The 15634-nt window shown below is 38.7% G+C and overlaps 1 protein-coding gene across 11 annotated transcripts; it reads right to left on the bottom strand.

Moving 5' to 3' along the window:
• Window positions 1-6022: 6022 nt before the first annotated feature.
• Window positions 6023-15634, bottom strand: LOC123060514 (protein FAR1-RELATED SEQUENCE 5). Of its 11 annotated transcripts, none has more exons than XM_044483269.1 (11): window positions 15263-15581; window positions 14979-15070; window positions 14769-14864; window positions 14496-14675; window positions 14182-14410; window positions 13372-14064; window positions 12744-13219; window positions 12348-12635; window positions 11977-12261; window positions 9893-10000; window positions 6023-6198 (listed from the first exon to the last, which is right to left on the bottom strand). In XM_044483269.1, exons 6-10 carry the CDS (start codon window positions 13526-13528, stop codon window positions 9974-9976), a joined length of 1233 nt encoding a protein of 410 aa, XP_044339204.1. In that variant the 5' UTR covers window positions 13529-14064; window positions 14182-14410; window positions 14496-14675; window positions 14769-14864; window positions 14979-15070; window positions 15263-15581; the 3' UTR covers window positions 6023-6198; window positions 9893-9973. The 11 variants fall into 11 exon arrangements, with proteins under 11 accessions (XP_044339204.1, XP_044339205.1, XP_044339202.1 ...); XM_044483270.1 differs by lacking the exon at window positions 6023-6198 and adding an exon at window positions 6238-7256; XM_044483267.1 differs by lacking the exon at window positions 6023-6198 and adding an exon at window positions 7429-7666.

The raw sequence follows: 15634 nt of genomic DNA on the forward strand, positions 1-15634 counted from the left end.
TGCGAACTCGATTCAGTTATCGGTGTCTTTGAGTGTATAATAACTCAGAGCCCGTGAAAAATTGGAATCAGTGGGAAGGTAGCACTTGATGAAGAACTCATAAGAAGTTATGCAGTTCCATGATAATCTTGAGATACCAGGGGGTAATACTCGACACAAGATCAAAGTAAAGATTGGACGGGTGTATTGATCCATAGAAGACAATTGTTTTAACTTGTCCGAGAAATGGAATCAAAGAAGAACAATCATGGTCGGAACCACGGTTGCAAGGGATCAATTCACAGATACCATATGTTAGTTATCAAGGAAATAGTTATTATTACAAGAAGCTTCCATGATAGGATATACATCGCGTCCATGGGCATGAACACAAGGTTCAAGGTCGACTCCCACTTCCTCAATACATAATCTTTCATTCACCTCTCGTATTTCGAAGATGACATTAGTTGTTGAAAGTTTTACCTGGTGCAATACCAGATAAGTATGACTCGTGAAATCTTTCGGGTTCACGCCGATGAGGGAAGGCGTAGGTTCAATCCCATCGGGGCTTCTTGCGAACATATACCATAAGCTTCAAGAGTAAGTATCACCAGCTCGAAAGCAGAGCATGGATGACAAAAGGAAAGGATACAATTTAACAAAGGCATTATGTATCGGAGAAGGACTCACAAGGTGATTAATTATGAAGGACACTGTCGGATATAATAATCCAACAGTGGATAAGGCGATCCACAATGGAGCTGAGGTGAGTATCGATACTCAATCAGAGGAAGAAAGAATGCGAATGCAACGAGTTATGGAATCATCTGAATAATTCAAAGCTTAAATGCAAAGGAATTATGATTTCCAAAACAAGGGATCAGAAGCAGACGTTCTGATCAAGGATGGATCAATTGTATATACCAGAGGCACAATCGACGACAGATAGTTTGGTCGAGAACCAGCTCATGTTCAAAATGACGTCTGAGCCGGAAAGATAATCCTAGGACTCGACTGATGATTGTGAACATTCACAACGTATTGAATCAACGGACTCAAAATGATAATGACAAGGTATGCCATTAAGATTACGAGACTAATGGGATTAACCATAATGCGAGCAAGCAAGAATTTCAAGAGCCAAAGGCTCCATAAGATTTTCGGGAGATCGAATAGTATTTTGAAGACTTTTGTGAAACGCATGAACAACTGGGGATGAGCGGATACTCGACAAGTGCGAGGAATTTTCAATAGGGATATTCATGTGGTAAAGAACTGCAAGGCAGTAAGCTTAAAGGATTTTCGGAACAACAAAGAGTATTTCGGGACATCTTGCAATAACAAGATCAACGGGGAATGATTGTATGAATGGCAAGTGTAAGCAGTTTTTCATAGGGGTTGACGGTGGAAGGAAATCGCAAATGCGATGGCACAAAGACTCGAGAGAACATCGTAGAGTAACTTCGGAATCTTCTAGTGCAGCAGGCGATCATCTGAAGTGAGGGGCTCTCCGTGAGCAAGTATTATCGAGAACCTAAAGTTAGTTTTGTTTTTAGCAAAATCATTTAACCCGAATAGAAGAGAGCTCAGAGTCCCAGAGTATAGGCGAGGAGTAAAAGATCCTATTACCACCCAATGGCGACGTGGGCCCATGGGCCGCACAGCCATGTTAGTAAAAGTTTTGTAAAGTCTAGACTCGACTTCGGCCAAGGAGTTGGAAGGGGGATTCCTACAGGCAGTCGGCTCTGATACCAACTTGTGACGCCCCCGATTCAATCGTACACTAATCATGCACGCAAATGTGTACGATCAAGATCAGGGACTCACGGGAAGATATCACAACACAACTCTAAAACATAAATAAGTCATACAAGCATCATAATACAAGCCAGGGGCCTCGAGGGCTCGAATACAAGTGCTCGATCATAGACGAGTCAGCGGAAGCAACAATATCTGAGTACAGACATAAGTTAAACAAGTTTGCCTTAAGAAGGCTAGAACAAACTGGGATACAGATCGAAAGAGGCGCAGGCCTCCTACCTGGGATCCTCCTAAACTACTCATGGTTGTCGTCAGCAGCCTGCACGTAGTAGTAGGCACCTCCAGTGTAGTAGGAATCATCGTCGACGGTGGCGTCTGGCTCCAGGGCTCCAGCATCTGGTTGCGACAACCAGGTAGGAGGGAAAGAGGGAAAAAGGGGGGAGAAAGCAACCGTGAGTACTCATCCAAAGTACTCGCAAGCAAGGAACTACACTACATATGCATGGGTATATGTGTAAGGAGGCCATATCGGTGGACTGAACTGCAGAATGCCAGAATAAGAGGGGGATAGCTAGTCCTATCAAAGACTACGCTTCTGGCAGCCTCCGTCTTGCAGCATGTAGAAGAGAGTAGATTGAAGTCCTCCAAGTAGCATCTCCAAGTAGCATCTCCAGTAGCAACGCATAGCATAATCCTACCCGGCGATCCTCCCCTCGTCGCCCTGTGGAAAAGCGATCACCGGGTTGTCTGTGGAACTTGGAAGGATGTGTTTTATTAAGTATCCGGTTCTAGTTGTCATAAGGTCAAGGTACAACTCCAAGTCGTCCTGTTACCGAAGATCACGGCTATTCGAATAGATTAACTTCCCTGCAGGGGTGCACCAACTTACCCAACACGCTTGATCCCATTTGGCCGGACACACTTTCCTGGGTCATGCCCGGCCTCGGAAGATCAACACGTCGCAGCCCCACCTAGGCAAACAGAGAGGCCAGCACGCCGGTCTAAACCTAAGCGCACAGGGGTCTGGGCCCATCGCCCATAGCACACCTGCACGTTGCGAGGGCGGCCGGAAGCAGACCTAGCCTAGCAGGTGTTCCAGTCCAATCCAGCGCGCGCTGCTCCATCGCTGACGTCTGAAGTGCTTCGGCTGATACCACGACGCCGGGATACCCATAACTACTCCCACGTAGATGGTTAGTGCGTATAGGCTCGTAGCCAACTCAGATCAAATACCAAGATCTCGTTAAGCGTGTTAAGTATCCGCGAACGCCGAACAGGGCCAGGCCCACCTCTCTCCTAGGCGGTCTCAACCTGCCCTGTCGCTCCGCCACAAAGATCCACTCGCGGGTGCTCCACCAGCCGACCCGACTTTAGTCTCCACATGTATCATGTATAAAGTATATAGTATATACCCGTGATCACCTCCCGAGTGATCACGGCCCGATAGTATAGCACGGCAGACGGACAAGAATGTAGGGCCACAGATGAAAATACTAGCATCCTATACTAAGCATATAGGATTGCAGGTAAAGGTAACAACAGTAGTAACAAGGACAGGCAATGCATCAGGATAGGTATAACAAAAAGCAGTAACATGCTACACTACTCTAATGTAAGCAGTATAGAGTAGAATAGGCGATATCTGGTGATCAAAGGGGGGGGGCTTGCCTGGTTGCTCTGGCAAGAGAGAGGGGTCGTCAACACCGTAGTCGTATTGGGCAGCAGCAGTGTCGGTCTCGTGGTCTACCGGAGAGAAGAGGGGGAAGAAACAATGAATACAATGCAAACAAATGCATATTGATGCATGACATGACAAGTAACGATGCTAGGTGTGCCAATCGCGGTAGTAGGTGATACCGACGAAGGGGGGAAACATCCGGGAAAGTATTCCCGGTGTTTCGCGTTTTCGGACAGATGAACCGGAGGGGGAAAGTTGCGTGTTTGATATGTTAGAGGTGTGTGGTGGACGAACATGCTGCGTATCCGTGTTTGTCTCGTCGTTCTGAGCAACTTTCATGTTGAAAATATTTTAATCCGTGTTACGGATTAAAAGATATAATTTTCTAAAGATTTTATTAATTTCTAGAATTTAGTTAATTATTTAATTAATTCGAAAAACAGATTAATGACATCAGCATGATGTCATGCTGACATCAGCAGTCAACAGAGTTGACTTGGTCAACCTGACATGTGGGTCCAGGGGGACCCACCTGTCATTCTCTATTTAGGTTAATTAGGGTTTAGGTTAATTAGTTAGCTTAATTAATTGTTTAGTTTAATTAACCAGAATTAATTAAGTCTATTAATTAGTTAATTAATTGATTGATTAATTATTTTCATTATTTGTTATTATTATTATTATGTTAAATTCCTTGTTTTATTAAAATGTTATGGGGCGTGGGCCCCTGTGGTCAGTGGCCCATGAGGCTAAACGGGCGCGCGGGTGCGGGCGCTCGCCCGAACGGGGCGCGGGCAAGGCCGTGGCCGGCGGCGCGGCGCCGGCAAGGGGAAGCGGGGGCGAGGCCAGACGCGGTGGTGGCCGGGGCGGCCGACGGAGGGGCGGGGGAGCACGGGGCCACCGCAGCAGCGGGGCACCGGCAGAGGCGGCGAACGGCGCGGGCTATGGCGAGCCTCGGCCATGGCGAGCGGTGGCCGGCGAGAGGGGACGGGGAGGAGGCGAGGCTCACATCGAGGAGCAGGGACGGGGCAGCGGGGCTCGTGGGGGTTGATGGGGACGCCGACGAAGAGGAAGAAGGCCGGCGGGGATGAGGCGCCAGCGAGGTAGCGACGGTGGGGCGGCGAGCGGCGGCCTCCGGGGTCGGGGAGGTGACGAGGCGGGGAGGTCGTCGGCTCCGAGGCGACGTCGAGGTGCAGGCGATGGAGACGGCGTGGCGGGCGGCAGGGCCCCGGCGAGTGGCGCGGGTCGGTGACGGGGCCGGGGCGGCACCGGGCGGCGGTGGGATTCGGCGGTGGTCTCCTCCCGATCCAGATCGGGGGAGAGGGGGGATCTTTCGGGGGGGAGTGGGGGCTGTCGGTGGGGAGTGGGGGGGAGGAGTGGATAAGGGAGAGGAGTGGGGGCCGACCTGGGCCGGCCTGGTTGGCCCGATGGCCAGCTGGGCCGCGGTCCAGCAGGGGGGGGGGGGGGCTTCTCCTCCTTTTTTGTATTCTGTTTTTATTTCTTTTCTTTAATTTATTTTCTTTAACTGTTTTAATTCAATTTAGGGCATTTAAGTATTTGATAAATTTGTGTTTTCTTTACTATAATTACCTCTGTCATATTCGGCACAACCCGAACATTTTTGTTTCGATGTTTGAAAACTGTTGATGTTGGACAATATTTAAATTTTGAATTTGAAAAGTTTCGAACCGACACGAGATTAAACAGTGACGGAGGTGACGTGGCATATTTAGCAGAGGTTACTGTAGCTTAATTATCCGGGCAACACAATTATTATATTATTTTCTGCTTCAGATATGTATTAATGCATGCACACTAATTGTTTTACTTTATTAATTATATGACAGGCTTTTGTTTTGGACAGTCTCAATCTTGGAATTCTAAACATACCTGATTATGTAGTGCCTACTAATTCTGCGTTTGACTGTGAGAAGATGTCTAAGATAATAGAAGTTGTGAGGCAGAAGGCTGATGATCATTCATTCAGATCAATTGAGGTGAAAATATAACTAGTAACCTATCACATATATTTCTCTGAATTTGTCTTACTCATAAACCATGTTTTTTATCATTATCATCTTAATTCCTTCTGTATTGGAATCAAAATTTTATAAATAAATTATATATATATACAAATAATGAAATATGATACTTATGATATTATATTTTTCAGTTTTCTGTAATATGAAGTTCTGTATTCACGTTTACAGTAGGTGAAGTACTAAATTCAGAACAAGTGATTGGAACATAATTGAAAATATAATATCAATATTTTCTTTGAAATGGAATAAGATGTTCCAAAACATATTCTATTTCATGTATGTGAAATCTAATTTTCTACTCAATAATTACATAATTTCATATTATTATAGTATTTTTATGTTTCACTAATATGGAATATGTTAGTATGAAATATGAAAAATATGACATGTTACACAATTATGAAACAAAATGACATGTGGTAACATATAAAAATGATATTTCATTATCAAATGAAATAGAAAGTCAATTCTTCTCTATTGAAATCAAATTTTGTTACATACATTATAATAAAGATAAAAAATGTGTATTAGCGTATGTCTAACATGTTGTGTACTTACCTATCACATATATTTCTCTGAATTTGTCTTACTCATCATAATTGTTTTTGTATGATTCTCAGCTTAAGTCCTTGAAGAACAGAAAATATATTGTTTGTAAACAAGCTGCAAGTACATCAAAACTTGCAAGTGTTCCCATGATGAAACCTCCATTTATACGAAACATAGTTACAATCAGACCTGCAGCAGTACACAATACAAGTCATGCTAAGCGCCCAGTGAATCGTTACCTTGATTCTTATTTACAAGGAACAACACCGAAGAAGGTATGAATTACTAACAATTGAAGAAATGTGAATTTTTGGAAAACTATATTTGCTAACACTATTTATTTGATCAGCTATTCGTTCCTCAAATAATTGATCTTAAATGGCACAGTGCTAGGATTGTAAGACATATGACTGAGTTCAAATCCATTACACAGCCAATTGGTAATTTGGCAGGTCATGTTCATAACCCTGCATTAGGAACATCCGGAAGCGAAAATCTATCTTCAAAGATAGACAATCTTTTGGAAAACATTTTAAATGATAACCTTGAGTGGCTTCATGACCACAGCCCAGCATTAGAAGTTCAATCTGAAGGTCCACCCAAGTCCAGAAACAGTCTTAAGCGTTCTGGAAGTGAATATAGTGGAGCTGATTCTAATAGTGATTGTAAGTACTTCTCAAGTAAAACAAACTAGTGCTGCAATGACTGAAACATGGTAACAGTTTTTTCAATTTATGTTTCAGGCACTTCCAAAAAAGTTCACTCATCTAGAAGCAAAATGTTTCAAATTGGATTTACTGGTAAGAGATAGGAACTAATAGTGCATTATTGAGCACTGATATAAGTTATATTATTTGTTTTTTTGTACTTATTATAGTCAAGTAAACTAGTTCTATGGTTCATATTAATATTTGGTGTCACATATGATGAACTGTACATAATATAATTGATTTGGTGTCATAACCTATGTTGTTTCCAGTTAATATATAGATTTTAAGCTCATTCATTCTGTACATTGTTTCTTTCAGGAAATATGGATGCAACAACAACACCAACTAATGCAGTACAAACAACATGTTCTAATATAGGTGGAGAATTTGAAAATGTGCAAACACCACCAAATCAACTTTCACCAGCAACAGTTGCTAGTTGGATGTCCGAAATAGCTGTTGCATTCCGTTTGTTTCAGAGAGAAGATATCCTGAACTTAAATGCAAGAGGACTGGAAGCAGAGTTCACAGACTCACCTATTGAGAAAATTAAAGTAAGCAACGGTCCATTGGCAATTAATCATGTGCTTCTAGGTACTAATATGCTAAAAAGATCATCAGCCATGCTAGCTACATTATCAAATTGGGTACTACACAGCAAGCAAGAGGAAAATGAAGTGTAAGTATACTTCATGTAAAGAATGGCATATCCATAAAATAAATAATTATCAATAATACTCATATTTTCTGTACAACAGGTGTTGGATAATACATTACGAACCAAGGTACATCGAGGTCACAGGAAATGAATTGAAGGATACACTTGTACTCTTCAGAACATTCAGCTACGAAGTTTTTGATTTATGTATCAGGAGAATTGTTCAACTAGAAATGTTGATGTATGGCACTTCAAAGACGAAAAGGTGTAGGCATATACTGGAGTCCGACTTCGCTGTAAGTAATTTTTTTTACAGAGATTAACATTAGATTATTAATCATAATCATTTGTCTTGTCAAATTATATTTACGTAATGAAATTTCATAAAATGAATGCAGATGATGGTCCTAGCAAATGAGAATGTTATGTCCAGCCATTCGGTGCTGGACCAATTTAGGAAGATTGCAGTATTATATGATATATCCAAGTGCAGAACAGTAAGAATTTTCACATCCACATTATATATATATATATATATATATATATATATATATATATATATATATATATATATATATATATATATATATATATATATATATATATATACGGTAGCGCTATTATGCGCGAGCGCGCAAAATCCTAATCATGCGCTCCGGCCGCTACGTTCATTGTGTGTGTCGCTCGGTTGCTCAAGTGTTTGCTAATGATGGTAAAACCAGTTGTAGAAAAAGTAATGCAATTTAATCGGTTACTAGATGTCATGGGCAACTCCTCCGCCTCGCAAGGCCATCCTATTAGTCATGGTAAAAAATGCAGAAAATATAGTAACATAATTAGTTGTGTTACCGTCAGTCACACATCACCCTACGCCCGGCAAAATACTAACCATTTTTCTTTCTTGTGTGTGCTCGTAAAATTCTAAGACACATAGTAATGCTCCAGTCTAATTTTTTTTGCTTGGTCAACCTGCAAAGTGATAAAACGTTTTACGACTCAAAATCTTTTTTTTTGCAGGTGACTCAAAATCAACATGAGATTTGATAGTAACGCACCCCATGTTTTATAGTAAAGATGATAGACTCTTTTACTACTTTCTGTGTTGTGATTTGATGGTAATCCACTTAATGTCCAGTAGTAAACCCAATGGATTCTTTTACCACACCACTACATAGAGGAGATGTACACGGATGGAGTTAGTTGGCGTTGATACTTTGATGGTAACACATTTAGTATTCAGTAGTAAAACTGATAAGTTCTTTTACCACCCACTAATACAGGAGGGGACGTAAGGGTGGATTTAATTGATTACTAGAACTGCCACAGGGTGTTACCACACTACTAAAAGTGGACACAACTTGGGTAGATAAGGCTACATTGCTTGGGATGAACGGATAAATTACTAGAATTACCATTGAAAATTACTGTATAAGTTAAAATGGACTTAATAGAGTTATAGAAGACCATGCTGCTCCAAGAAAATAAGCGATTTACTAGAACTACCATTTGGTGTTACCATCCACTCAAAAGTGAACACAACATGAATGAATTACTAGAGTGACCACTTTGGATTACCACACATCGTCCCTAATTAAGATAGGCATAGTAAACAATTGCACGTGGGCATTTTTTTCCGTGAATGCATGTGGCCAACGTAAAAACACATACGTGGATTACCATTGTTACCATCAAATTAGAAGTGTGGCTGTAGTAAAGTGATTAATATTTTTACTATATTTTACTCCTATTTTACGGTCAAGTGGGAGGCAACTGCACTAAGCATGCGCAAGTTGGCTTGTTTAGCGGGACATCGACCGCGCGTCGTGGCCGGAGCGCAGAATAAGCAATTTGCGCTCAGGCTTGGTTTAGCGTCCCTATACATATACATATATATATATATATATATATATATATATATATGTGTGTGTGTGTGTGTGTGTGTGTGTGTGTGTGTGTGTGTGGCAGCTGAATTTTTTTAAGATAAAATAGCGGATGAGGAACAAACTATTGTCATACTAACAAAACTATTAATCTCTGGGCAGATTATAGTTCCTGCTCTAGTTAATGTTACATGGTGCTCCTATTTCCTTGACATGATGCAAAAATGTGTACATGTTGCTGACCCGACATATGTACGATCAAATGAAATTGAACTAAAGAAGATGCATGATTCAAATGTCAAGAAAATTCTTTTAGCAATGACAACAGTTGTGAAAGAGCTTTACTCGGGATGGAAAGTTGACTTTACCACATGGGACACAAATTACTTGAAGCCTATTATTCACGGTGCTAACTAGTACTATTTCTAAAATCATTTCAATGCCTTAAAACATAATAAATTTGTACAATAAATTCTAATGTGAATAAGTTATACATTGAGGACTCAGGTTTGGTGACTATTATTTTCATTCGTGATTTCCATGGAGACAAAATTAATGGAAGCTACACGCAGGTAGTTTTCTAAATAGATAAGGCTTCTGTCATTATACAATTATGGAAAAATGTTGAATCTTACTAATATTCCATTGCATGTTCCTTCTTCTGCAGGAAAGTGTAATGTCCTTCAAGCCTTTGTTGTTGTATGAGCTGTTGTCCATTAAAGGAAACAATGGAACTGTTTCCACTTCGTACATAGAAACAATTGATGATTAGGGGAACAGCAGCAGAGATGAATTGCACAAGTGGAATAAACAGAGACGAAGAAGCCTACAAAATTATTGTATTTCAAATTTCTGCATGAGATTTGTATGTCCTATATTATATTGAAACTGGACGAGATTTATTAGTTCTATAACATCTTAAATCTACCTGAAGAACTATGGAAAATATTTCATATTACTATTTTTCTGAATTTAGTGTATGTATCAATTTTTTCCTACTTGTATGCTTGTTATATTTGAATCATATTTCCTATGCCTTTGCTATTTTGCAATTAAAACAAAACTATTCCCCACTACACAGTTAATTATAAGTAAATAAAACTACTTCAGCTCTTGAACTTATTTTGCTTTGCATAAACTATTAGGTAATGTACAATTTTATTGAAATATCATTAAGTCAAGGTTATAACTTATACAAAAATAAAATGCCATATCTCTAACTTCAGTACATTACCTTTAAGTAACATAAATCATAACAATTTAGTTCAAAATCTTTCATAAGGAATATGACCCTAAAACTCGATTTATGATAAGTGCAAATTGAAAGTGCTATTATATGCTCATTTGACCTTTACAACTATAAACATGGTAAGTGAAAATGAAGTAAATAGGAGTGAAATATTGAAACTACATCATTATGTCACTAATCTTAAATGAAATATAAATTATAATACACAGCTATTAACAATGAAAAATTTAAAGAATCCATCATAATGTATATGATTAAGTGTTTCATTACTCATAATTACATAATCAAAATACTGAAGCAGAATGTATACGAAACCAGTAATGACAAGATAATTCATTATCGTGATTTTTAAATAGATAAAGTAGATGCATAATACAAAATCATCCGACAATGAATTTTAAGTTTCAAAATGAGTTACACGTATGAGATAGACATAACAAATGATTATTTAAATCATTAATTGTTCAATATAAATATTTAATTGCACTAGAGCATACTTACAAATTTGGTAATCACGACAACCTTAATTATGACAAATCGTTCAAACAACAAATCACAACAAAATAGCATTAAGTTTAATATATCTTTGTAATATACCTGACCTTCTATGTTAATTAGCTACATATCGTGCAAAACCTTTGAATAAGTGATGTGAATGTTAATATAGGTTCTAACTAGTAGTTATTTCAAATTAGAGGAACACGTTGCATGAAATAAAATCAATAAAAAATAAAAAACGTCTAAATGGTGAAAATGTGGATTCACATCTTTCTAACACGGGTACCATTAATTTCTAAGATTTGGCTTAGTTCAAAAATATTAACAATGATACAAATTTCAAAGTTTTTCCAAAAAATCAAATATAAAATGAATATCAAATTTAAACAGTACAACCATTCATTTTGAAGTTAATATAAAATTCTATTTTACCATCAAATCTTAATCAATCGTGATAGTCATCCAAGTCAAATTAAGAAGATTATAGGGAAAAACAAATTTATAAGTACTCACATTCAGACGACATAACTTAGTTCAGCCAATCATAGATACAAGTTTCTAATGAGTAGACAATTCATTAGTATAATACTTTGGACCACATAAGGCAAACAAAGAACATTAAGGTAAATAGAGCTGCGGGCAATCTTTGATAGTGTGTGTTGGCGATCGACATTTGCTGCAAAACCTGGACTGGACAACACCCATCACACCACCAGCTTGTTTGCTCTTTGGGTCTGGTTTTTTCCCACGTTTCTTCTTCTTGATGTTTGCTTCCATGCTAGACATGTACCTTTTATTGGAAGGTCTACCATTCCTCTTCATTATAGCAGGTGCAAGAATTGAAGAAACTGGAATAGTAATGTTTTTTGTGGTATCAACTATTTGAACACATGATTCACTAACTTCATTGCCTTCCAGTTGAACACCAGAATGTGTACTTACTTCATCTTCAGGCATTGATCCATATCCTACCTGGCATGTAGTTGTCTTTGAAAGTCTGTGCTCCTGTAATTCCTTCTTGCAACGAGTAAAATTAGACTTTGCAATTGCAAATGCATCTGGATCGATCTCAGCTTCATTAACTATATTTATTGCCGCGAAATATAATAGCTGGTGCCTAAATGATCTCGATTCCTCGTTAGTGTCGCCGATATATTTCTCCAACTTGTTGCTGAAAGTAGATGACCTAGCTTGCTTTGTCCACCGCTTCATTATGTGACAATCTGGAATTTTGCAGACACCTCGGTTCACAAAAATCTGTGGAATATAAATACAACAAAAAAACTTTAGTTGTTCGTTGGTAAAATATCAAAAGTAGTACAAAAACTTAATGGGTATCATACCGCTAGGACGTGGCTACAAAGAACACCAAAATGTTCGTCAAGTCCACATTCACATGTGTAATATCCAATTGACTCATCTACTTTGATTTTGTAAATTACTTTAGACCACAATTCCCTAGACTCGGCCTGGACGTGCTTCACAACAAAAGTATGTTCCTCATGGCTAGGAAGCACAAGGTATGATGTAGACTTAATGAGCTCCTTCTTGAATAGATTATAAACCTTTGGTGTATAGATAACAGAAGCATGCTTCTCCATGGGATATCCAAAATGGACCTTTAATATTTTCTGCATACAATTACAAAAAGACAGATGTCAAAATAATATAACAGAAACTAAATGTAGCAAGGAATACTATGGTAAATGGAAAATAATTAACTGTTAAACATTTTGAACCTGTTTGTTCTTCCTTTCAGCTTCTGCGTCACAACTCTCCCGATCGTCTATCAGTTTAGTGTACTGTGTAATGAATGCATTTATTGAAGAATTACATACAGTATGTATCTTCAGCATCATGTTTGCACATTCACTACGTTGAGTGCTACACATACGTTGAGTGGTACACATTCTAGCACAGAATACTTTACTAAAGTATGATTTGGCCCATTTGTGCCTACACTCGTACGCTCTAGTCATGAAAGGATGCTCCTGTAAACCATACTTTACCGTAACAAAATTCCATGCATCTTCAAACTCCTGTATTGTTAGCATGTGATTTACTAGCTTATGGAAATCATCAGCAAAGGTTTTGTGATTTCTGTAAACAACACCAAGAAGTTCATGAGCCCTCTTCAGAACGTGCCATTTGCACCATCTATGTGTTGCATTAGGAAGCTCTGCCATGACTGCATTTCCAATGGCCCTAGCCTGATCTGAACAAAATTGTGATGGAAAAAATTGTTTAGTACTCTAAATTTGGAAACTAACTATTAAAATAAGTACAGAATTCAAATTGTGATGTTACTAAGACAAGAAACATGATGTAAAGAGCAAGCGATAACCGTCTTGCGAAATAATTGTTTACCTGTAAGAATAGTAACTGGTGGTTTCCCACCCATCATAGCAACAAATTGCTTAAAAGCCCAACGGAAATTCTCTTCCTTCTCATTAGTCAAGAATACTCCAGCGAAGATTACACTCTCAAAGTGGTTACTAACTCCTACAAACATACCAAATGGCATTTTGTAGATGTTTGTTCCATACGTGGTGTCAAAAGTTATTGCACTCTCCAAAGTGATTATATAATGATCTACTCCTTCCAGTAGTCCACATTAGTGACTTTAGCCTATTGTCATCATCCACCTGTGCACAGAAAGCAAATCTATCGTCCATTGCTATCATATCACGGAAGTTCTCTAGTGTTTTAGCTATGTCGTCCTGAAGCGTTTCACTAGCAATCTGTGAACAAACAGTACGTAACTTCCGCTTACAGAATGGAACTTTCTTTGTTGATCCATAAAAACCAGCAACTATAGAATTAACCCTTGTTAGTGATACGTTGTTCTCTCGAAGATTCTTTATTAAGTCTCTGATTGGCTTGTCAATATGTTGATGTGAATGCAGGTGCTTCTTCTCGCTGCAAGATTCCACAAGGGCATGGTTGTGTTCCTCCCGAAAAACTTTGACATACCATTTTGAATTTTCATTGAGATGTAACCTGAGTGTTGCCTTGCAACCACATCTAGTAGTTGCATATTTAGTATTCTTGTCTGAAGCCCTGAAAAGATAATCGTGGAATAAGATTCAATGTCATCAGACATACTAAGACATTGTACATTGATGTGTTTATTTTGTATGATATTACTACATGGTGGTTTGTGAAAAATTTACTTACTGCTCTTTGGCAAGTGAATTCCTGCATTGTCTGTACGCGAGTGCGAATCGTGATATAATTATCACCATTGCGAATACTGAAACCAAGCACCCAAGAATAAGTATTGTAGAAGTCATATGCTTCTGCAATAGATGAAAACTTCATACCAACAACCGGCCTTAACATTTGAACAGAAGTGTCTTCACAAAAACTTCTAATTCCGTGTTCCACAGCTCCAACTGGTCCTCCTCTGTACAAAACAAACAAACATGTTGAGAACAAACTAATATAATAAATTATTTTTGAAATGAAGATAATACAAAGTTTAGTCTTACTCCATGTATCTTTCATTCGAATCTGACTCTTCAGTCTGAACATTGTATGCAGAAAATAGGTAGTGCTCATCTAGATTTTCAGGCCTAGACATCTTATCTGGAAGTTCGAACGGGTCTTTGATACATTGTAGACGTGACTCTACTTCATTTGAGTCATCGACATAATCATAAGTGTCAACCCTGTTTAAAATAATGAATACAAGTTTATCTACATTGAAAATGATTTCTTCACATACTTCCTGCTGTTTACTGAATGTAATTTCTGGAGTTTACCTTAAGTTAGGTCTGGAAAGTACATCATTGTCTTCTGAGCAATAAGGTCTATCAGAATAACATGAACTTTCTTCAGGTACTGAGTTTACAGTGCTCCTACATTATTAGAAAAATTGTTAATACCTAATCACAATCTGGATAATGTATAGAAACATTATTGGAAAACGGATGAGAACTAATTATATTTTCATCTCAAAGATGTGAACTTACTGTTGATTGAAATTTGACATTGGCTGCTCAACCATGTTTAGTAGTTCCATAAAACTGCCTCGCACACTGTCCCTCTCAATTTCCATATTAACCTATAAACTTAAAGTATTTAAGACAGGCGAAACTAAGCTTCCACAGTTGTAACCAAATAAGGAACAGAAATTACGCTATTATAATCATTATAATTACTGTATGCAAAATCGTGAGCAGGGGATTTATTTGGATCGAAACAGAATAGATTCAAGATCAGAAACAAGTAAAATGACAATCCTGTATGAACTGACCTTATTTGCTTCTTTCAGCCGACAATGGATAGATCACCGGATAAGATCTGGTACAAACGCATGCAGTAGTTACTTTGATTCCCGCCTCCAATCACATGGGACTTTGGCTAAGGTTGCTTCATGGCTTCAAATCAGATGCAAATTTGGAGGATAATAATTATAACCTAGTATTTAACAAGATCTACTCCGCTTCCACTCTACTCATGGATTCATATCAGAGAGGAAAACTGCGGCAAGAACTTGAGGAGAAACAATGGCGACGGAGAGAAAGAGAATATGGATGGGGAGGGAAGACGAGACGGAATTGTCGATGAGGACGAGAGCATGATTAAATATCAACCAGGGGTGGGCTCCACTATATTGTATTCTGTA

This window comes from Triticum aestivum, chromosome 3A (assembly GCF_018294505.1).
Source record: "Triticum aestivum cultivar Chinese Spring chromosome 3A, IWGSC CS RefSeq v2.1, whole genome shotgun sequence".
Classification (NCBI taxonomy): domain Eukaryota; kingdom Viridiplantae; phylum Streptophyta; class Magnoliopsida; order Poales; family Poaceae; genus Triticum; species Triticum aestivum.

What these genes read in the sequence shown, in the direction of transcription:
- LOC123060514 (XM_044483263.1), bottom strand. Translation starts at nt 13,528, where the DNA reads ATGCCATTTGGTATGTTTGTAGGAGTTAGTAACCACTTTGAGAGTGTA. An exon ending in ACCAGTTACTATTCTTACAG is followed by an intron (nt 13,220 to 13,371) that starts GTAAACAATTAT and finishes AATTTTGTTCAG; the next exon opens with ATCAGGCTAGGGCCATTGGA. An exon ending in CTGAAAGGAAGAACAAACAG is followed by an intron (nt 12,636 to 12,743) that starts GTTCAAAATGTT and finishes AATTGTATGCAG; the next exon opens with AAAATATTAAAGGTCCATTT.